Source organism: Talaromyces proteolyticus, assembly GCF_021365285.1.
Source record: "Talaromyces proteolyticus strain PMI_201 chromosome Unknown BGW36scaffold_6, whole genome shotgun sequence".
In the NCBI taxonomy this organism is placed as follows: Eukaryota; Fungi; Ascomycota; class Eurotiomycetes; order Eurotiales; family Trichocomaceae; genus Talaromyces; species Talaromyces proteolyticus.
In genome coordinates this window covers 950,900-971,255 of record NW_025764282.1, presented here as the reverse complement: position 1 = coordinate 971,255, position 20,356 = coordinate 950,900, and the positions used below count along the sequence as shown (strand labels likewise).

General features: G+C 47.3%; 8 protein-coding genes across 8 annotated transcripts; 5 read left to right on the top strand and 3 right to left on the bottom strand.

Moving 5' to 3' along the window:
- Positions 1–129: 129 nt before the first annotated feature.
- Positions 130–1,688, top strand: BGW36DRAFT_397118 (MFS general substrate transporter; the record flags this gene model as incomplete). The annotated part of the gene is made up of 4 exons (XM_046218254.1): positions 130–325; positions 383–512; positions 569–1,126; positions 1,190–1,688. The coding sequence occupies 4 exons, from the start codon at positions 130–132 to the stop codon at positions 1,686–1,688; spliced, it is 1,383 nt and encodes a 460-aa protein (XP_046072083.1).
- Positions 1,689–2,639: 951 nt separating this feature from the next.
- BGW36DRAFT_461383 (14-3-3 domain-containing protein) lies at positions 2,640–3,932 on the bottom strand (the record flags this gene model as incomplete). Its single annotated transcript, XM_046222131.1, has 1 exon — positions 2,640–3,932. The coding sequence occupies one exon, from the start codon at positions 3,930–3,932 to the stop codon at positions 2,640–2,642; it is 1,293 nt and encodes a 430-aa protein (XP_046072082.1).
- A 3,420-nt stretch (positions 3,933–7,352) lies between these two features.
- BGW36DRAFT_378586 (uncharacterized protein) lies at positions 7,353–8,492 on the top strand. The gene is made up of 2 exons (XM_046216125.1): positions 7,353–7,782; positions 7,980–8,492. The coding sequence occupies exons 1-2, from the start codon at positions 7,630–7,632 to the stop codon at positions 8,373–8,375; spliced, it is 549 nt and encodes a 182-aa protein (XP_046072081.1). The 5' UTR covers positions 7,353–7,629; the 3' UTR covers positions 8,376–8,492.
- Position 8,493: 1 nt separating this feature from the next.
- BGW36DRAFT_407418 (uncharacterized protein) lies at positions 8,494–9,582 on the top strand (the record flags this gene model as incomplete). The annotated part of the gene is made up of 7 exons (XM_046219037.1): positions 8,494–8,733; positions 8,820–8,847; positions 8,906–8,940; positions 8,990–9,145; positions 9,210–9,312; positions 9,367–9,386; positions 9,460–9,582. Exons 1-7 carry the CDS (start codon positions 8,692–8,694, stop codon positions 9,580–9,582), a joined length of 507 nt encoding a protein of 168 aa, XP_046072080.1. The 5' UTR covers positions 8,494–8,691.
- Positions 9,583–12,414: 2,832 nt separating this feature from the next.
- On the top strand, positions 12,415–14,189 carry BGW36DRAFT_282286 (Metallo-dependent phosphatase-like protein; the record flags this gene model as incomplete). Its single annotated transcript, XM_046210221.1, has 2 exons — positions 12,415–12,451; positions 12,517–14,189. Coding segments are annotated over 2 exons (1,710 nt in total), but the record flags the coding sequence as incomplete, so codon positions are not given.
- A 1,654-nt stretch (positions 14,190–15,843) lies between these two features.
- Positions 15,844–17,236, top strand: BGW36DRAFT_378571 (uncharacterized protein). The gene is made up of 3 exons (XM_046216124.1): positions 15,844–16,166; positions 16,223–16,438; positions 16,507–17,236. The coding sequence occupies exons 2-3, from the start codon at positions 16,312–16,314 to the stop codon at positions 16,998–17,000; spliced, it is 621 nt and encodes a 206-aa protein (XP_046072078.1). The 5' UTR covers positions 15,844–16,166; positions 16,223–16,311; the 3' UTR covers positions 17,001–17,236.
- Position 17,237: 1 nt separating this feature from the next.
- BGW36DRAFT_378570 (putative acyl-CoA dehydrogenase) lies at positions 17,238–18,866 on the bottom strand. Its single transcript, XM_046216123.1, has 3 exons — positions 18,374–18,866; positions 18,066–18,316; positions 17,238–18,008 (listed from the first exon to the last, which is right to left on the bottom strand). Exons 1-3 carry the CDS (start codon positions 18,704–18,706, stop codon positions 17,261–17,263), a joined length of 1,332 nt encoding a protein of 443 aa, XP_046072077.1. The 5' UTR covers positions 18,707–18,866; the 3' UTR covers positions 17,238–17,260.
- BGW36DRAFT_378567 (putative endosomal cargo receptor) lies at positions 18,820–20,196 on the bottom strand. Its single transcript, XM_046216122.1, has 5 exons — positions 19,910–20,196; positions 19,631–19,838; positions 19,385–19,572; positions 18,908–19,317; positions 18,820–18,854 (listed from the first exon to the last, which is right to left on the bottom strand). The coding sequence occupies exons 1-4, from the start codon at positions 20,105–20,107 to the stop codon at positions 19,300–19,302; spliced, it is 612 nt and encodes a 203-aa protein (XP_046072076.1). The 5' UTR covers positions 20,108–20,196; the 3' UTR covers positions 18,820–18,854; positions 18,908–19,299.
- Between the last annotated feature and the right edge of the window lie 160 nt (positions 20,197–20,356).

Below are 20,356 nucleotides of genomic sequence, written 5' to 3'. Positions count from 1 at the left end.
GAGAACCGTAAAACTGCCAACCTCAGAGAGCAAGATGTTGCTGCTGCATTGGCGGGAGATGGCTCTGATCCTGTCGTCGTGACACCTGCACTGGAGAGGAAATGCCGCCGTCGCATCGATGCTCTCTTGATGCCCCTCTTGACCATATCTTTCGGACTCCAATATATGGACAAAACATGTCTCACAGGTGCCGCATTGTTTGGAATTGTACAAGATCTCCATCTTTATCAGATTGTACCTACCAGCAACGGCAAAGGCGAAAGCACAAGTTTGCAGAAATACGGATATGTGTCGATGATTTTCTTCTGGGGCTATTTGCTAGGAGGTACGGTGTCCGCGCTCTGACTTCAATTGATCTTACGCTAAACAACCGTTATTTTAGTATTTCCCGGGGTTATTCTATCTCAGAAACTCCCTCTAGGAAAGTTCGTGGGGGCATCAATTATGCTTTGGGGAGGGGTTACAACTTGTACAATGGCAGTGAAGTCATACGAAGGGTTCCTAGTACAAAGGTGAGTAGTCAGCTTTCTGTCTTTAACCGCGCACCAGTTGACACCTAAATAATTAGATTCTTTCTTGGCTTTACCGAAGCATTGGTTTCACCAGCCTTCTCACTCATCACTGCTATGTGGTACAAGCGTGAAGAGCACCCTCTGCGGTTCGCCATCTGGTATTCATCAACCGGACTCGGCGCGTTAATCGGAACACTCATCACCTATGGGATAGGACATATCCATGGTCGTCTGGCACCCTGGCAGTATCAATACTTAGTGCTTGGCACAGTGACATTCTGCTGGGGGATTATTGTCCTACTTATCCTCCCTGACAATCCCGTCTCTGCCAAGTTCCTGTCTCAGGAGCTAAAGATTGTTGCAGTTGAGCGGATGCGGACTGAACAGATCGGCATCGAGAACAAGACACTCAAGACATATCAAGTCAAGGAAACATTCACAGACCCTAAAACTTGGATCATGGTTCTAATCGTATTTTCCGTAAATCTCACAAACGCTGCATTGGCAGGATTTGGCTCAATTATAACGCAAAGTTTTGGCTTTTCCACATTTCAGGCCGTTTTACATTTAGGAGCTGGAGGGGCGGTTATTTTTATCACGCTCCTCGTTGCTGGGTAAGTGGTCTTGCTCGGCATTCTCATTGAGTCTAATATAATTGCTTACTTACAAATATTCAGTCTCATAACAACCTATAAAAAGAACACAAGATGCTATCTTGCAATTGCCGGCTGCCTCCCAGTCATCGCAGGCTCGTTGATGATCTGGAAATCCAGCTGGAGCAACATCGCTGTTCCACTATGGGGATTATACTTTCTCTGCTGGTATCCAATCTCTTATGTCATGCTCCTCGCACTGATCAGCGCCAACACCGCCGGCCATACCAAGAAAGCCGTCACAGCGGGTCTTATCTGGGCAGCATATTGCAGCTCAAATGGGATTGCTCCTCTCGCAATCCTGACTCAGGAAGCAGACCGACATTATCCCACAGCGTTTATTTTGTTTATCGCTATGACCTCCTTTGCAACCTGTTTGGTTATTCTTCTGCGGTTTTACCTCGCTTGGTTGAATAAAAGGCGAGATCGCAAGTACGGCACAGTCGATGATGTTGCCGCTGCTGCAACGGCATTTCAAGACTTGACTGATCGAGAGAATAAACACTTCAGGTACACACTTTGAATATTAAGGTATGCGATATGAGTTTGCGGGGTTTATCTATTCGTTGTCCACTTGATATGTAACACGTATTACACCTCACGTCATGATTCGGATCGAGCCATGAAGCATGATTGCAGGGCTAAATGCACCATATTGAATCATATGTGACAAAGTAGTAACAAAATAAAAACCTGCTTGATAGATCACGATGGTATTAGATAGGTTAAGAAGTATAGATAATCGGAAAGGAATGCAATCCCTCCCCAATATTAGTAACCTACCACTGCAAAAACTGGTTATAATTAGCCAATTAAGTCTGCCTATAGTGACAAGATGTTAAAAGTAATGACTAGAGCACTTTATGTCATTAACGATGGCTACGATAAAAGCACAATGTCGAAGTCACATCAACTGATGCTGGCATAATTTCCATGTTAGGCTAGCTCGAAGGCCTGTCTCCAATTATAAGCTGTCGAATCTGGAAATCATTTCCGGATTCAGCCAGCATCCCCAGGAACAGCGTCATATATTATCTAGAAGTAGGTGTTTGACTATGATATTTAAGAGGTATTCTTATTCTGTTCAAGATCCGCCTTTCTCTTTTTGAAAAGATGCTCGTATTCACATTTGGCCGACGTTAGAAAAGCGCTGGGAATTAAAAAATGACCGACCTTATCATGAGTTGAAGCAATGCTTGATGCACATAGTAGAAAGGTAAGTGTGCGGGTATATCCACCCAGATCTGTCAGAATGCTTGAAGAAAGGTAAATAAATAAACAGGCCGTCCTAATAAATACACGACGCTTCGATGGCGAAGAATCGAGCGGTCAGAAATACAAAAAAATCATAAGTTACAAACAGCGATTACCCTGGGAAATGGCGGGTCATGAATAGAAGTAGACATGATGCTTCGAGATGACAGAAATAAAACCCCATGCGCCACAAATGCAGAGACATTGTTGTAATAATGTTTTATATCGGGTTGATAATTGGAACAGGAGCTTTAGGGGTAGTGCTACCACGTGATGCTGTAGATGGCGATTGTTTCGTGATCGCTTTCGTCTTGAGCTGCGAAGAAGTGGGAGACGGCTTCGGAGACGGCTTTGCCCTGGTAGGGGTAGGCGAATTCGATTTCCGGTTGGGAGTGCGGTGGTGTGGTGGAGTATGTTGTTTTGTAGGTGTGAGAGGCGCTGGTCGAGGTGGCGTGCGGTTGCTAACAATGCTCTGACCGTCGTTGCTGCGAGAGTGATCGCGTCCAGTAGTGCTGCTTCCTCCAGCACTACTTGTTTTACCTCCTCGCCTAACCATCCGCCCAAGAACAGCAACTAGTTCAGCAGCATCCTCGAAACTTTCGTCATCCATGCCTTCTTGGGCGTTGTATACATCGGCAATGGTTTGTTTAGCTAGTCGCCGACAAGAGTCGGCATCGTGGAGGCAGTCGTAAAGGTATGCGGCGTATTCTAGCTTCACAGAAAGACGCAAGGGATGAGACCCTGGTAAGAGGGTATCAGCTAGAGCAGCAGCTTGGGCGAAACAAGGGGTGGCAGTCAACGTATAGTCTAGGGCTGGTAGAAGAAAAGACGCTGTGAATTTTGATGACTGTACCGGCGGCAGTCCTGGAGGGCCTCCTTGAGTAACATTTCTGACAGGGCCACCCTCTGTTGGTGGCGGAGTTGTTGTAATTGATGCCCGATTAGGCTCAGACGGGGTGGTTGTAGATCCGAAGCCATTACCATTTTGCAAATTCGATGAACTTGGAAGACTAGATATGCCTGGCGTGTGAATGGCTGGTTGGTTGTGAAAGAGGACGAATATGTGGTAAAACGAGGCGCGCAGTTTGTAGGCGAGTACTTTCAGTTCAATGTAATCCTGCACCATGGGCAGAATGTACTGCTCTACTATCACCAAACCCTCTCGTGAGAGCCAGACGATATGGTGATACAGCTGTAATGATTTCGTTTCGCGCGTAGGATCCAAACGACGGAGCTTGCGAGCACGAAGTAACTTTTTTGACAAGATCACAGATAATCCGAGGATTTTGTAGAGCATACTTGAGAGAAACGGGTTTTCATGCTTGGTGGCAAGCGCGAGGTGGGCCAGATATTTCTGGTCAACTTCGTGGGAGGCCATCCAAATAGCGAATAAAGAAACATCCAACTCCTGCAAAAGATTATCCAAGTCAGTTATATCCAAGACGTCATCATCCTCCTGGCAATCCTCGTCCTCCTCTTCTAGACCGGTGTCGGCCAGCTTTTCGGGAACCATGGCAGCTAGTAGGTAACAGTATTTTGAGAATAATAAAACGTAGATTGGAAACAGGCACAGTCTTGACTTGCGAAGCTTTTATGTGGTGTTGAACCAGTAGCCGCCGCATAGCCGCCCAGCGGCAGCCAGAAACAAGGATGAAACATATAGGCGACACAAACGGAAACACGGCGCTTACCTTGATCCCTGACGATTTGAAGTGTTTTTCCGTAATTCATAAGAGGGTTTGGCCGAGAAAATTGCGAGTGATTGTCTCTTCGGCTTCCAAAACGAGTGGATGGAGGACCGGTGATCAACAACTAGCAAATTTTAGGTAGGAGAAACGAAATTTGAAGCGAATTGAGGATCCGTGAAATGGTAATCTTCTAAACCGGCCTAGATCGGAACCAACCCTGTGAAATGGCGTTGCTTGTCGTTTCTTCACGATGGGTGACAATTAGAAGCGGCGAAAACGTCACCCTCAAACTTGACGGAAGGACCACGAAGAATCCGTAATAGTTATACAAAATGCTTAAGCAGAAAGAAAAGCGGCTTTTGAGAAATGAAGCGAAAAAGGGCGGTAGAGGGAGTATTTTGAGCGACTTGGTGGGATGCGATAGCTGATAAATATACAGATAGGAGGGCTAGAAACGACTCCGAAGCACACGACCGTCATAGGAATCTATATAGTATTAGCACCTTCCGATTTAGCTGAATACGACAAATTAGACACCAAGAAGCGCATCAAATAACGCCCGATGGTTCAATCTGAGCGAGTCCTACAGGGAGCGATACCCAACAGACTAGATGGATTTACCTGCCTTTCTGAACTTTACGGGCCGGGGCGATCAAAGTTATTGTGCTCCAAAAATCAGGAATTCGAGTTCGAGGGAGGAAAGGAGAACGTGGCTGTACAGTCGCTGGTCCCTGCGATTCATCGTGCGTCCGGGACAGTAATGACAAGTCAGGCAGGCAAGAGTGTGCGTGTGGTGGTGCTGACAGAAGTAAAGTGTCTATCAGGCACAAGAGATTTGCCGCACCGCAACCGTGTCTACGTAGCAGCGAAAATAGCAGTACAGCAAGGCAATCAGGCGGTCAATTGGCTACAATTGATCGAGATTTATCCGCGACAGCTGTCCAGAACCCGGCAATCTGGTCGAGCAGAGGTGGTGGGTACGAGAGTAAATCCAATGCCACGACTAAAGTGGTGGTCGCGACGTCGATTATGATGGCGAAAACGCCGGCCTCTCCTACCAGCAAGATCCGGTGATGCACGTCATACGGATTTGCATTAATTCCACTGGCCCCTCTTGGAGTAGCTTGTATAAATCCCCAAGGTTCCACGGCGCTCAGCGGAACCAAGACAATTGTCGATTGTCACTCGGCGGGAAATAATAACGGGGGTGGGAAAGGATATGCATCGCGAAACTACGTGTCAGAGCCAGAGCTCTCGGTTCTTTGGTCTTGACGACAGTTAGCCTAAGCCCGGGGCATTAAGCCTCTACCGCGGTGGATCAAGAGCAAGCAGACAAGCCAGTCAGGAGGAGGGCAAGCCTCGAAGATCGGACATCATCAGCGTTAAAGTTAGCGCGACACGCCATGTATTATATGAATTAGCAGTATTGCAGGCCATTTCGACCCAGCCACAGGTTTTTTTAGACTGGCGCTTGCCAGCGTGGCAGCGGGCTGTCCCACAAAACGCCCAGACTATTTCCTCGCATGTAATTTTTCTTTTTCTATGCAGGCTCAGCAGAATATGTCTTTCGGTGTTGGGGCCGCACAACAAGAGGCCGCAATACATGGAGCTCTATGCGGAAACAGTCGTCACGAGTGCCGCAGCTATCGTTTTTCTGGCGATTCTGAATGCAGTTATTGCTGCCTGCGATGTAACGATGAGGATGGCGTCCAAGAGCTGCACAGTCATCCAAGTCGCTTTGAACTCGGCTAGCTGGCAAGGACGCGCGCCCAGCCTCCAGGGGGCGATGTGTAATCTAGTTAGCACTATTTAGTGGCCCTGACCGCTATGAATTTTCGAGGGATCTTATCGAGGATCCTCAGGCGTGCAGCGTACGCTACGTATTCATCCGGTACACCGCCAGTTGAGCGTATTATCAGTGCTGTAACTAGGCCATGCATGGCTTAGGGAGGCTCCAGCGACGGCGCGGGTTGGCTGGCGGATATGAATAGTAAATATTGTTACTCAATAGTCACGTAGCCTGCAATCTTCTTGTCGACAGCGTGAAGCATTTCAATATTCAACAGATGAACATGCAATAAGCGTCAGAGTCGAGATATAAGGATCCGTGATGTTTGCAGGGCGAAGGTGAAGACGTGCCAGGAAGGAGCCAGGTTCGGTCGGGCTTGCCGGGCGGGCCGTCGCCGACCCAAGTCTTGAGAGTCTTGGTGCCTGGGGAGCACATTTGATACCTGACGGGCGCTTTGCACGACAAAGTAACTCGAATAGAATTCTTTCAACAACACCTTGCATAGCCTTCTCTCCTTTGGCCATCGTAGACACCAGCAAGGCAGCGAATCTAAGAGTCTAGTTGGGCGCCGGCCAGCATACTCTTGTTGCCCAAGCACTGTCAACTGGAAGTACTGGTTCATCCCTACAAGGCGTTGTCTGTCTGTTGCTACTATGGTATGCCTACTCTAGCCAATCGCAGCCCATGCCCCTGCATGCAAATGACATCATACGTCTAGACATCAGCAATAGAGGCTGAGTAAGAACACATTCCAAGCTGAAGTAGAGTCAACCTTAATCGATTCTTTGCTATTTGTTAAGTGATATGGAGATGCCGAGAAGTCAGACTGTAAGGTCGAGCGTGCAGCAAAAAGCTACTCAATTCCTTGATTGACCAATCTCACCCTTGTTTCGCCGACGCTAGCAGGATATATCAACCGATAGTTCGTGTCCATTTCCTAATCGCAATCCTCATACCTATGTACACGAGTTGATCAATGACATCGGCGACAATAGTAATACGGCTTGTGCGACATCACTCGTACATGAAGCGGCGTCTCCGCTTCGCAACTGTTCGGCCCTAGTTGATACATTTCAAGACAGGCTTCAATTACACGCCCTTTATGCGTGTGCTTTTATTCCCATACCTGAATACAATAAGATAGGTCGAGTTTGTTTATAGTACAAAGACGCCGTGTAAGATGCTGAGGGGGTTAGGAGAAGGCATATCTTGCACGGAATGTTTCATGCATGATCAGATGATCAATCTCGTGTATAGTGCAAGGAGTATAAATAGCAATGCCAATTGAGATTCGGGCAGCATATTTACATGCATGTTATAGTTTTTATTCCTGTTTCAAATATTTCACTTTTTCCACGCCTTTCTCGTTAGCATATCTTAATATTAGTAGGTACTCGAAAGATATCGTTTTTCCTGTTCAAATTATTGTAATATTACAGATTATGACACTATTTCTATTTTTTCTATTTTTCCTTTAATCCCAGACATCTTCCATAGCACTGAATTCTTAGAATCATAGACAAAACCTGTGGCTGAAATGTTACACTAAGAGAGAGTATGTGTATGTATACTTCTATTCTAGGTTTAGCGTCGGGGCCTCCGGCCATGTACGACCGCGAATCTTCCTCCATCAGCCCAGCTCATCCCACCAACATACATCAGCACGTCTTGCGTCAAACCATCATCGATAGATAAACTGTCTGTTAGTTCAGACACCTTGCGAACGATATACTATGGTGAATATCCCAGAAGTATCGTTTTTGCCAAACGGTACCGTCTCCGAAAATGGCGGGGATCCTGTCAAGCTGCTTCTATGTTGGGTGCGGCAGTCTTGCGATGACTGTATATCAATGAAAGATGATATCGACTGTAGCTGGTGCCCATTTGTAAGTGACTGCTCTTATCGGTTTATTAATCTTTTCCTTCTTTTTATCCTGTAATTTCTATCATTTTGGAAACGCCCGTCTTTGCAAGCCCTTGCATACTCCTTCAATCTCTTTCCAGACCCAGACGTCTCAAAATTGGTTTGGATGTCTCATATCTACCTCACAAAATGCAAAACACCTCGCTGACAATATTCCAGTCATCAACCTGCGTCCCCAACCCGTCCCCAAACTACCCACTCCTAGCCCCCATCGAACACCCAGACATCTGTCCCATGGGCGCCAAAGAACGCTGGGAGGTAAGGGCTCGCGGCCTGGGATGCAACGTCAGCACGCGCAACTTCTTATCTGTGTCTGCAGCTGTTGCGGCATCATTTGTGTTGATGGTGTTGGTCGCTCTGTTGTATGCATGCCTGAAGGCGACGGCTCGGTCGTGCGCGCGGAGGCAGGATCGGAGAGAGCGGGGATACCTCCACGTCGTCTTCTTTAGAGGCTGGGGTGGGAGATCGGATATGGAAGGAGGCAGGTATGAGCGTCGACGGAGGGAAAGAGATGGAGATCGAGTCGACGAGAGGAGCCCTCTATTGCCAGATTAATCTGATGGCGTGTTGCTGCTAATATCCTGTTTCATATAATCATGATTAGCGTAACGACACAATTGATTTCGTGATACCCATAATAGCATAGTTTATCATCGGTTTTTTTGAAAGTTGAGAAGCAACTTGTTAGGACAAATCGGAGACCGAGGCAGCTCCAATCTTAGTACCCCTCATCCCCTCATCCCAGCAACCCCTCATCACGGCTGCAACAACGTCAAAACATCAGTCAATTCATCTTGAGTTCTCCATTGGAGCACGGTATATTGATTCACAAGCATACCAGCAATAAGAATATCTTCAATCAATCAACAACATGGCTGGATTTCCAAGTCTCAAACCAGCGTTCACCATCCAGGTGCGGAGATTAATTCAACCCAATTTCAACGCAACAACAATCAGTTTGGTTCGATGCGAATATTGCTCTAACTTTAAAGTACGCAGGTAAAAATCGACCCGCCCTTCTCCGTCGGTACGTCCTCCATCACACCATGGGCTGTTTTGATTCCTCAAGGCTAACACACCCCCAGGCAGCCATCACCGCAAAACCGGACTCGATGTAGTTGTATGTCCATCCAATTTCATCGGAAACGAACAACAATTGACTTTCGCAGCCCATGATCGGTGGAACAGTCAAAGCAGAATCCGATTTTGCGCCTTCTCTCAATGCAACCTTTGTCGGTACTGGCAATGACTATATTCGCGCCGACCCGGATCAGAAAAGGCTGCGTCTGGATGCGCATAGCGTATTGAAAACGCATGATGACGCTGTCAGTCTTGTTTTTTATACATTCTTTTTGTGTTCTCGGATGCCATGGCTAAAGCAGACAATAGTTGATTTATGTCAGTTACACAGGAACAGTGAATCTCTCAGAGGACTCGGCAAAGATATTAGCTGGGGCCGCTGGTGATTTGGCGACGGATTTCGGGGATTCTTGTATGTCTCAAAGAAATATGGTATGGAGAGTGGCTAACGCGAAAAAAATAATAGTTACGCAATTCCACTTCGAGGTACGTATCTGTCTCTCCATTGTCGCGGAGGTTTGAGGAGAATTGAATTTTATTTCACTAACTTCCATTCTAGACTGGTGACGAGCGCTACAAAGATCTCGAGAACGGGGTGTTTGTCGGACAGGGTCGATTTATTTCAAAGACTGGAGAGAAGGTGATTGTTGAATACAAGGTCAGCCAGGCTGTCCTTGGATAACTTTGAGCGTGGTTATTGGTATGGTGACTTGCACACACGCTCCTGGATGAAGTTACCATTTCATATGAAATAGCAGTCTGAGATTCATGATTAATCGTCGACGTTGATACAAATCCACTAGATGAATAGTATCACTTAATTGGATTCAATACGTGGTGTTTGGGCAGACGATACAATCGATAACTACGGACGAGCCTTTGAAAAAATCATGAAATAATAAATGAATCGAATGCTACTTAAGATTCTGGTCCGAATTTGATTATAATGAGTACAGATCGACATTCATGTGCCTCATAAAAGTTAGAACAGCGACTAGTGCCTCGTATCAAGGCTAACAGCTTCGTTGGCATATCACTATCAAACTCAGCCTTGTAGCCTATCTCAACACCTCCACAACCAATAATGATAATAGATAGTCAGTAAACGCCACATTCAGCTTCGCCAGACCTTCAGGAACGTTGATGATCCTTCATGAACATATTTTACTCCCATATGAAATTCGCCGTGGAAACAATACATCAAAAAGTTGAATTTCATCCATCAAAAAGAAACTAGGAGAGCCAAGAACGATCGGATAGCTATGGGCTGTGGTTACTTGGACTGTTCCTTTACGGATGAGATATTTGACACTGATCCAGATATCGTAAGTATAAGCAATTGTAACGAAGGAATGAGATGTGCTAATCGGACTAAACCTCCAGGCTGGTCAAGGGGTATATAGTTTTTTTCTTGTGTTTCTTAAATATTGAGCTATGGTGACTGAGACAATTTATTACATGTGTAACAGGTAGTAGCCGCCTTCCTAGCAACAGCCTAGTTTACTTACTTAGTTGCCATAGTCAGCTACTTCACGCGCAACTAGGTGCCTTCAGAAAATCTTTCTCGGACTGACCAAACCGCTGGTGAAGAAGCTGGCAAACAGGCTTCTGAGCCCACGTTTACTCCAGAATGTCATGCTAATGAATGGGAACATCGATATACCTAGTCGCATACACCAAACACTGCGCCATCACACAATACCACTCTAACATCTCCGCCGCCCTAGGGTCGATGAAGCTGTCCACGTATGTCCTTATTGCAATGACCACGCGTGATATTTTCCGTGAAAGCCTTTTCAAGCGATTCTGGAGATTGTCACGGCTGATTGCTCTCTGCGTCGCAAATATCATCAGTAACTTTGTCATATGGAATTACGACTCTCTGATCGACATCAGCTGGAGCTTGGCGTTGCAGTGCTTGTAGAAAACGATCGGAAATTACAGCGGCGTCTCACCTTTCCTCCTGATTATGGGTGTGTTCATGTCGCTGAATGATATCATACATACTATCGGTCTTTATTTTCCATCTCTTATCTGGGATTTTCTAGAGCCACCTCAGCGGTGGCTATTGCGGGGCCTCATCTGATTCATTAAATGGACTCTACGAATTGAATAGCGCAGGACAAATTGGAATGCTACGTTACATAATACAATGAAACCTTTCGCGGCTCTACCGATATTCCTACGAGCTTGGTTTTCTTCTCATCTCTTGTCTCACTGAGATAATCGTCTCCATACACTTCCAACGCCTGATAATGACACCAAAGAACCCTCGAGGAGCCGCAGGGTTGATACTGAAATGAATCGTTCTATGTCAACGTCCATAGATCCTACCAGTTTCTGGTCAAATACACGAACAGCAGCCTGGGGGTTTCTATACAAGGGTCACATTAGACCAACCACTAGACACGATCCGCGACCATCTGTACACAGATGCCTGGCTCTTGACCATTGTCATTTTGTGGCTTTCCAGTTGGGGGTACTTGCCATCTATCATCACCTGCTAATCACGGGAATTTTTTACATATGAGACATATAACTCGTTAGGTTCACAGTCGACAATATTTGTCAGTATCTAGTATATGTATATATATACCTGGCAGTTGGTTCCTGTGGATGAATCGGAGATATCATTCGATATTGTGAAATAGCAAATTACGATAGCGTAAAGTTGATACACACGGTAATGTATACACGTATGCTCTGGATTACTTATCAATTACTGGCCGTAATTTATCAACACCAAAGGCAAGTGTGTTTTTCACAACCAATCCACGTTAATTTTTCAATCTATTGGCTGGAACGCTCTTCCTACTACTTTCTAACTTACTGCCTAATTGTGCCTCCACCTACCAGAACAGACGCTGACAGTGTGATACAGTCAGAAGACAAAAACGGCGACGCTGGGCCGCTGCCTATCCAATGGCTAGCGCACGTGCTGGCACAGTCGTGTGCGCTGTGGGGAGGGTTTTGCTGTCATACGGACGGGATCGTGACTGGCTGACTCGTGTTTTCTTGGCTGTGTTGGGGACCCTGTGGGATCACAGACCCTGATCATCTGTGTGTTTAATAATTCATATATATGTTGTGTTCTATAAAAGAGAGCATATTGGAAGCGCATTCCTGCAGAAAGCACCACATGCCGCAATCATTACGGGGGTGCCTGGTGCCTGCAGGTGCTTGCTTGATCCAGATCCGCCAGTGACGTCGATCTTCCGCACTCTCTAGCGTTTTATTTTTTGGGCTCTTCTCGCCGCGCGCTCCTATATCAACAATTCTCTCATCCACAATTGTGGCCACCTCCTGCTTCTGCCGCTCTTACACGGCAAAAGTAGTTTGGTATATGCGTTAGCCTCGACCGCTTCTCCCGCTGTGTCGGGCCGTTGTTCCATCCACCATGCGGTACCCCATCGGCGTGTTGCTCGTCGCAGCAGTCGCCACTGTCGCTTCCCCAGTCGAGTACCAGCAGCCATTAATTGGGCTGCATCCCCAGGTCGATAGCGAGAAACAGCCATCTCGGTCCCTGACCGGACGGTTTCTGCACATAACAGGTACGTACCATAACCCCCCAGCTCGCCCGGATCAGTTACAGTCTGGTACTAACTGCCCGCCAAAGATCTCCATTTAGACCGCTTCTACAAACCCGGAACGTCCACCGACGAAAATGAGGCTTGCCACCATGGAGAAGGAGACGCTGGATCTTTCGGGTCTGCTGGAACAGACTGCGACTCGCCGGAGTCCCTGATCAATGAGACATTCGCCTGGATCGACAAGAATTTGAAGGACGATATAGATTTTGTTGTGTGGACCGGCGATTCTGCCCGCCACGATAACGATGAGCGTATACCACGAACCGAAAACCAAGTCGAAGAATTCAACGCTGTCGTCGTGAAAAAATTCGAAGATGTCTTCCGGTCAGGCCGGAATGACGATCCGAGCGGGACGCTGGCCATTCCGATCGTGCCTAACATTGGCAACAACGACGTCATGCCTCACAACATTTTTGAAAAAGGGCCTAATCGATGGACTGAGATTTTGTCGAAGCTGTGGAAGCCGTTCATACCAGAAGAGCAGCGCCACACTTTCCTTCAGGGCGGCTGGTTTGAAACCGAGGTCATTCCCAACAAGCTGTCCGTTTTCAGTCTGAATACCCTATATTTCTTCGACTCGAACAATGCTGTCGATGGATGTGCTCAAAAGTCTGAGCCTGGGTACCAGCAAATGGAGTGGTTACGGGTACAACTTCAACTATTACGTGAACGGGGTATGAAGGCGATTCTCATGGGACACGTCCCTCCAGCACGGTCAGGGGACAAGCAAGCATGGGACGAAACATGTTGGCAAAAATACACCCTGTGGCTGCGTAAGTACCGAGACGTTGTGGTCGTCGGGTTATACGGACACATGAATATAGATCACTTCATGTTGCAAGACTCGGAGGATGTGGATATAGACAGCCTTTTACTCGAAATACCGAGCCCGCGATTCGTTGAAGCAAATAATTACGAAAACTTCACCATACAGTCCAAGGCGAGCTATTTGACAAGTCTTCGTGATCAATGGGCGGGCCTGCCTTCTCCACCAGCATCTGTTCTCGAGGATGAGTGGTCTGCCGAGACTGATGCTTTAGACGAGCTGAAGAAGAAGAAAAAAAGAAAGAGCGGCGGTAAAAAGAAGAAGAAGAGAGATTTCTTTAAGAAAATCGATGGTCCATTCGCAGAACGATATTCAATTTCAATGGTCTCACCCAGTGTCGTCCCAAACTACTACCCAACCTTGCGTGTGATGGAATACAACATCACCGGGCTGGAGCATACCCCAACATGGGCCGATGTTCAGCGGTTCGGCCAAAGCGAGCTAAAAAGAGGCGAGAAGTGGGATGAGCGTGAAATCGAGATCCAAAAGTCCAAGTTACGGATTCCCGATGGACCAGCGAAGAGTGCACCGCCTGGGCCGGCGTATTCAAACCAACCCTTCGCGCTGCTAAATTATGCTCAATACTACGCTAACATCACGAAAGCGGAAAAGTCATCAAAAGACAGCCATATCCAGTACGAGCTGGAATACCATACTCGAGATGACGGCGTGTACAAGCTCCCCGACCTCACAGTCCGGAGCTTATTCCAACTCGCCAAACGGATCGGGGAGGCAGCAGATACTAGCATCAACAACAAACATAAAGACACCAGTGAATTGAAAAAGAAAGGTAGAAAGAAAGTGTGGCGTGCATTTCTCGAGCGGGCGTTTGTGGGAATGTTGGACGATGACAAATTTGAAGACATAGCATAATGATGTCCCGTATTGAATTTATATGTTTGAACTTTGCATGGCGATTGATATATGGCAAGAAACATTGGTTGATTGATGATTGATGTGGTAATTACCTATTTTGATGATGATGAAGATGACGAAGATTTTTGAATATTTGCAACCGGAGGTGGAAATATTCGATTTGGAATTATACCCGCGGTGTAGTTATTGGGGACTTTTGGAGATTTTTGGAAATTCTTGTAATTGTTTTTGTTTTATCATACATTGGATACCTTTCTTTTTTCCATGAATACAGTATAAGAAAAGGAAATTGTATAAAAAAACTTCCCAGATCAATTACATGCACATGTAATCAAACCATATTTTTCAGTTCAATTCATGTTAATCGGTATCGACCTAACAATTAAACAACCAGCTCACACCCTATAACACATTACTATCTGTCTGGACGTGGAGCAACCTAACTTCAAATTCATCTGGGGTTACATACAAGCTCTGAACATCCAGATGCACAATGTTGAATGCCTCACTTTCTGGGAAGAGCGACTACGTTATCGGGGTAGCTTCGTGAGACAGCGTTACTCCTCTCTAGGGGCAATGTACAGAAATTCTACAGATGCTGACTTGAGATTTGGTTGAGCTTCTGTGCCTAGGAGCAGGGTAGTTGAAGGGCAAATTTGCCTTATTACTCCATGCCTGGAGGGAGACTACTTATCGACCGTATGTATAGATTTGTAAGAGGTCATCCGAACCCTAGCCCTAACCAGAATATGCACTGCATTGTTAGTGTTGATGCAGCAGCAGCACCTTACGGCTTCGGCATGGTGCTCGTCTTTCTGGGTATCATGGGTTATCTAATCAATTCATACACCATCTTTGCGATCTCTTCGCTGGCATCTAATTCCATCGTCCGATCAGGCTTCAGAAGCACCATCAGAAAACAGGGCTGGGGGCTGAGGATGGGGACCACGACTTAAGGCGTCCAGTTACAACACAGCAATGGTCGTGCTCGTAAAGGGTTATCTCTACCGAATCCTTGGCGTTGGAGCCAGTTGCGACATATCGGGCTAATCCATATGATATCAACCGTGTGAATACTGTTACCGAGAAATCCAAGTCGGTCAGAAGAATACCGATATTAATTTAAGGGCCTTGAAAATCAAGGAATGCGTGGTTAGTTTGGATATCCTCCGGAATCGCTATCCGGCTTCTCCCCTCCATGCGTCATGCGGGGCCATCGGTCTGCATACAGTATATGAGACAGGTGTCGGACGAGCGGTTGACCGGTTTAAAAGTCGAGAGATAGTACATACACGCCTGTATGGGACAAGACTATTGTCTACTAGGCAGCGAGATAGCAGAGAACCCTATCCCGCTTCTAAAAATAAAAGGGAGCAAGGCTCAGTCTGACACGGACACTGTTGCAAGGCCCTGTCCTCGCAATGACGTGATCGAGCAAGCGCTACGCAGACGGTGGATATCATGAACAACGATACTTGTAATAATAACTGTCTTCACAACAACCAAAAAAGAACGATAATAACCAGTGGAGGGGAACAAAAGACGAAGATTCCTTGGCACCGCTCTTCCCTGCCCAGCCAGACTGACGTCATGCGGCGGCGGCTCTTATCGCAGGCTTCGCAGCTCTGCTTGCGGCCATTGCTCTTCCTTCATTCTTTGCGCTGCACTGCGCTTCCCTCGACAATGAGTAGCGACAGGCCTTTCATTTCCTCTCCTTTTCTTCTATTTTTACTGTCTATGTGTCTGTGATACGCATATGATCTGCACGGCGCTGCAATTCCCTGATTGCTCTGCTTATCGCCGCAGCAACGATCCTGCAGCAGCGCACCCCCACCCAACCATCAGCTAGTAGCAAGTAATACACCAGCACCACCCTGTTTCAGCTCTGCAGCCGCCTGTCGGACGTCATTCGCTCAGCCGGGATGAGCTTCTCTCAGAGTAAATAATACAAAATTCGGTCCAGTCTCCGCCAACGTTCGTACCACCACTGCTGCTCCGTTGTTGACTGCTTTCTTGTTGATGCCATGAAGTAACCCATGCGCCGTCTCATCTACGCGGGAGCATCGGGTGCTTGGGAATACCAGGAAATAAATACATCAGGAAGAGGAGGAATAATACCATGAGGTCCGGCCTGCAGAACCCCGGCGCGATTCCGTTGCTGGCCATGCTCGTTGCGGCGCTGTTGTCTGTGACGCCGATTGTGTGCGAGGCATGGACGAGGCAGAGTGTGGTTTTCGAATGGAGTGGTGAGTGCTGTATTCTTATATGCTATAGTTTGCGAAGTCGAGCTAATGGAACGGTACTTATTTTGCAGACAGCGTCCTGGATGTTAACCTGTGGCCTTCGGTTTCATCAGCTTATAGCATTTCGCTTGATGCGAATAGCAACTCGACTGGTCGCTTGTTACAATCCCGATCTATCGAGACGAAAAACATGCAGCGCATATCTACTATTGAGTCTATAGGAAACAGCAACAATATCGATGAGAAAGAAACATGGTGGCAGCGGGTCTACCGGATCTCGCCTCTATCGTCATGGTCGATTTTCGGCTCTTCTCCAATACAATCCTCACAGCGACATCTTACAAATAATGAACCGCGCATAGCTGATCCCCTTACACAAAATCTCACTCCCTCGTCCAAGGATAACAGCGTGAATGAGGTCGCATTTCACTCGGTCGTCGCCAAGCCTTCTCCTCCTACTTCCTCGCTCAATAAAGCCATCGTCGACTCATCCAGCCCTGTAGATCGAAACGGAAGTTTTCTGGCTGTTATGGTCAGTTTGATTGTTGCTATTCTGTGGTTTTGATGCATATTGGCTTGATACTGGCATTGAAAGATTTTCCATTTTCATGAACATGCATGGTCACGGCGTTTTGGGTGGGATACCCTCGTGGATATATGGAGTTGGGTTGTTTTTAGGTGCATGATAAATATTGCCCCGTCATTGGGCTCATCCATCGAGACAAACATTATGTCATTAACGCATGAAGAGTAATTGATTGATAATGACAAGATTGTGATTCTATCTATCAAGAAATAATATCCTTACAATGTCAACCTCGCATTCTATATCTTAGCCTCCCTCTGCAACTGCTTCAATCCAGCCTGGTAATTCTTAACCAACTGCCTCACTGACAAATCTAGCAACACATCCTCTGATCCTCCTGGTATCCTTGCCCCCGGCACATCCCTGTATATCCGCTCAATCAACTCGCCTCGCCCCGTCCGCGTCATACCATTCCCGCCAAACAGCAGCATCGCGCACTGCGAGCATTCATTCAGCACCATGGCCGCCTTCGCCTTGGCCAGTGCCGTCAACCCGCCCAGCTCACGGTCCGCATCCGCTTTACTGAGATGCTTCATTTGGAACAGGAACTGTTCGACCCAGGCCGACAGCGTTTCGAGCTCCGCGCCGGCCTTCGCGAGTCTGTGTCGGACAACAGGCTGCGCGATGAGCGGCTGCGAGAACGCCTCACGCTGAAGCACGTATTCAAATGCGGTTGACAGCGCAACGCGAGCCTGTCGGACAACGCCCACGGCAATGGTGAGTCGTTCGTGGTTGAAATTCGTCATTACGTATTTCATGCCTGCGCCCTCGGCACCGATCAGGTTTGAGACGGGCACGCGCACGTCGTCAAGCTCGATGTATGTGGTTCCGGAGGTCTCGGAGCCGCAGACTTTGATGGGGCGCATGGTTACGCCCGGGTAGTTCTTGAGTGGCACGACGAGGAGAGAGAGGCCTTTGGCGCCGGAGCCGGGAGGGCCGGTGCGGACTGCCATGGTGGTGTAGTCGGCCCAGATGCCGTTTGTAATCCTAGAAGAATTGGTATTCATTTCTCATATTAATTGAACAATGGTTACAAGGACGTACCATTTCTTCGTCCCGTTGATGATATACTCCTTCCCATCTGGAGACTTCTCTGCCGTCGTCGTGATATTCGCGACATCACTACCGGCATCAGGTTCTGTGATGGCGATGCAACTCCGCTTTTTGCATGTCAATAGCTCAGGCAGGAACCTCTCTTGAAGCTCTGGAGAACCAAATTTGATAATCGGCGGAATGCCAAATGCCATGCCGGCAGTCAGCGAGGAAGAGGGCCCAGAAAGACCTGATCGAGACATCTTGAAGATCTACATTAGCACCGGATACAACTAAGATAACAACGAAACTAAACAAACCTCGTCAGTATAAATCCCATTATGTAAGTAATCCCACTCCTCAACTTTCACTCCCAAGATATCGTGGATACCCAACCGCTTCAGCCATTGCACAGGTAATGGGGCGGGAAGGTTGGGGAGAATCATGTTGTGTTCCCCGAATGTCTGAAACACATGTTCGGGGACAAACTGCGCACGCTCATAGTCGAGGGCGTTAGCATGCAGGTTCTCGTATATAAAGGCGCGACATCTCTTCTGGAAGTCGCGGTGCGATTGGGTGTAGTATGGAGAGGGAAGGCCACGAAGGTAGGGGGGTTCGGAGAAGGGAAGGGGGTTTGGGGAGTTTGTCGCCATTGTGTTTCGGTATTTTTTCCTGTGAGACGAGTATGCAGCTGGTAAGGTGCTCTGTATATTGGCTGAGGGTCAGCAGCAAGCAAGTATCAAGAGACTAGGAGCTATATAGAGCTACAGAGTGAGGCTTCGGACTGTGGGGTAAGACCCACTGCTTCCCTCGGACTGATTAGCTACCTCGGCACGTGCGGGGGATCCTCTTACTTATGACTGCAATGTTTATGGCCTAATTAGTATTTACGTATATGCATGCAATATGGCTTGTAGCTGTTGAAGTTTCATCTGAAAGACTCACTTGGATATGCCGGGTGGTCTTGTGGTCCTCGGCTGACACCTCTAGTGTGGCCGAATATGTAATTGAAGTCGTGTCGTTCGCAATCCGCGCCTACACTCATACATATGTATTTATTATAATCCATCCGGTATAGAATTAGATATGCATTGTTCATTCCTCCATAATCTAACAGTCCTAACACCAAAACAGACCATGAATGCTTCCGAGTGAAGAACCCACCACCGTCCACAATACTTGAACGCCGGCTTCATAGAAAAAACGGGATACAAAAGGTGAAACAGGTTGTCGCCGTCAACACATTTTAGACAACACGCTTGACCTATACATTATTGACCGTGTTAATGCGTATCCGTATTGGTGGATGGATGGATAGATAGATATCATACCTCGAAAAATCGCTTAAGCCACCAAACCTGGAATAGACCCTCGCCGATGAGAAACGTCAGCTGGAAAAGACTCCACCACTTGACACGACCGTTGGTACTCTCGGCTGTATTGCGATGCATTCGTTCTCGGACCACAATGTAGGACTGCTCGTCGGCCACTTGGGCAAGGGACTCGGAAAGACGGCGGACTAAAAAGGACCACTGTCAGGAACAAATAAAAACGGGTAGTGTAGCATCATAATATACCCTCATAATCCAGGGGATCCTGCTTCATTTCCGACTCCGGCACATAGACAATTCCGTGTACGTTGAAAGAGACCTCCTTCGAATTCGACGCCCACGCCGCATTGCTGAAGCAGTAAGAGTACTTGCCATCACGATGGGCAGTAAACGAGTAATCCTCGGATGAGACCGAGTTGCGGAAATATTGGCGATTGTTGTTGGGATCTTCGACCTGTATATCAAGGTAAAAAAATTGGTTAATCATTTATACCGCACACTAACTAGGCTCCCATTGCAACATACCCAGAAATCAATCTCGAGGTTCCCGCTACCTCCAAACTCACGGTCACCGACCTGAAATGTGACAGTCATTTTGTCGTCCTTGTGGAGGGACTCGTAGAAGCATTCGCGGGAATGGGCTTTCAGCTGGATGTTGTGGGCGGTTGCAGCCCCTATCCAGCCTAGCATGGAGACTAGGACGGCAGAGGTTGAAAAGCGCATTTTGTCGAAGGGGTGAGGGTTCGCGCTCGAGGAATAAGAAAAATGGCGAGGCCTCTGGGTGTGAAGAACGAGCGTGGGTGTTGGCAGACTGCAGCGGTCGTCCAGGCAAGGTGTCAATTATCTCGATTTCGCGGATGGACGGCGCTCGGGCCACATCCATGTTAATTGGGGAGACGGATTTTACATTTTTTACGCCACGAAAGGTGTATACTAATGATTGATTTGAAGACAGCTTCTGTTAAATTTTTT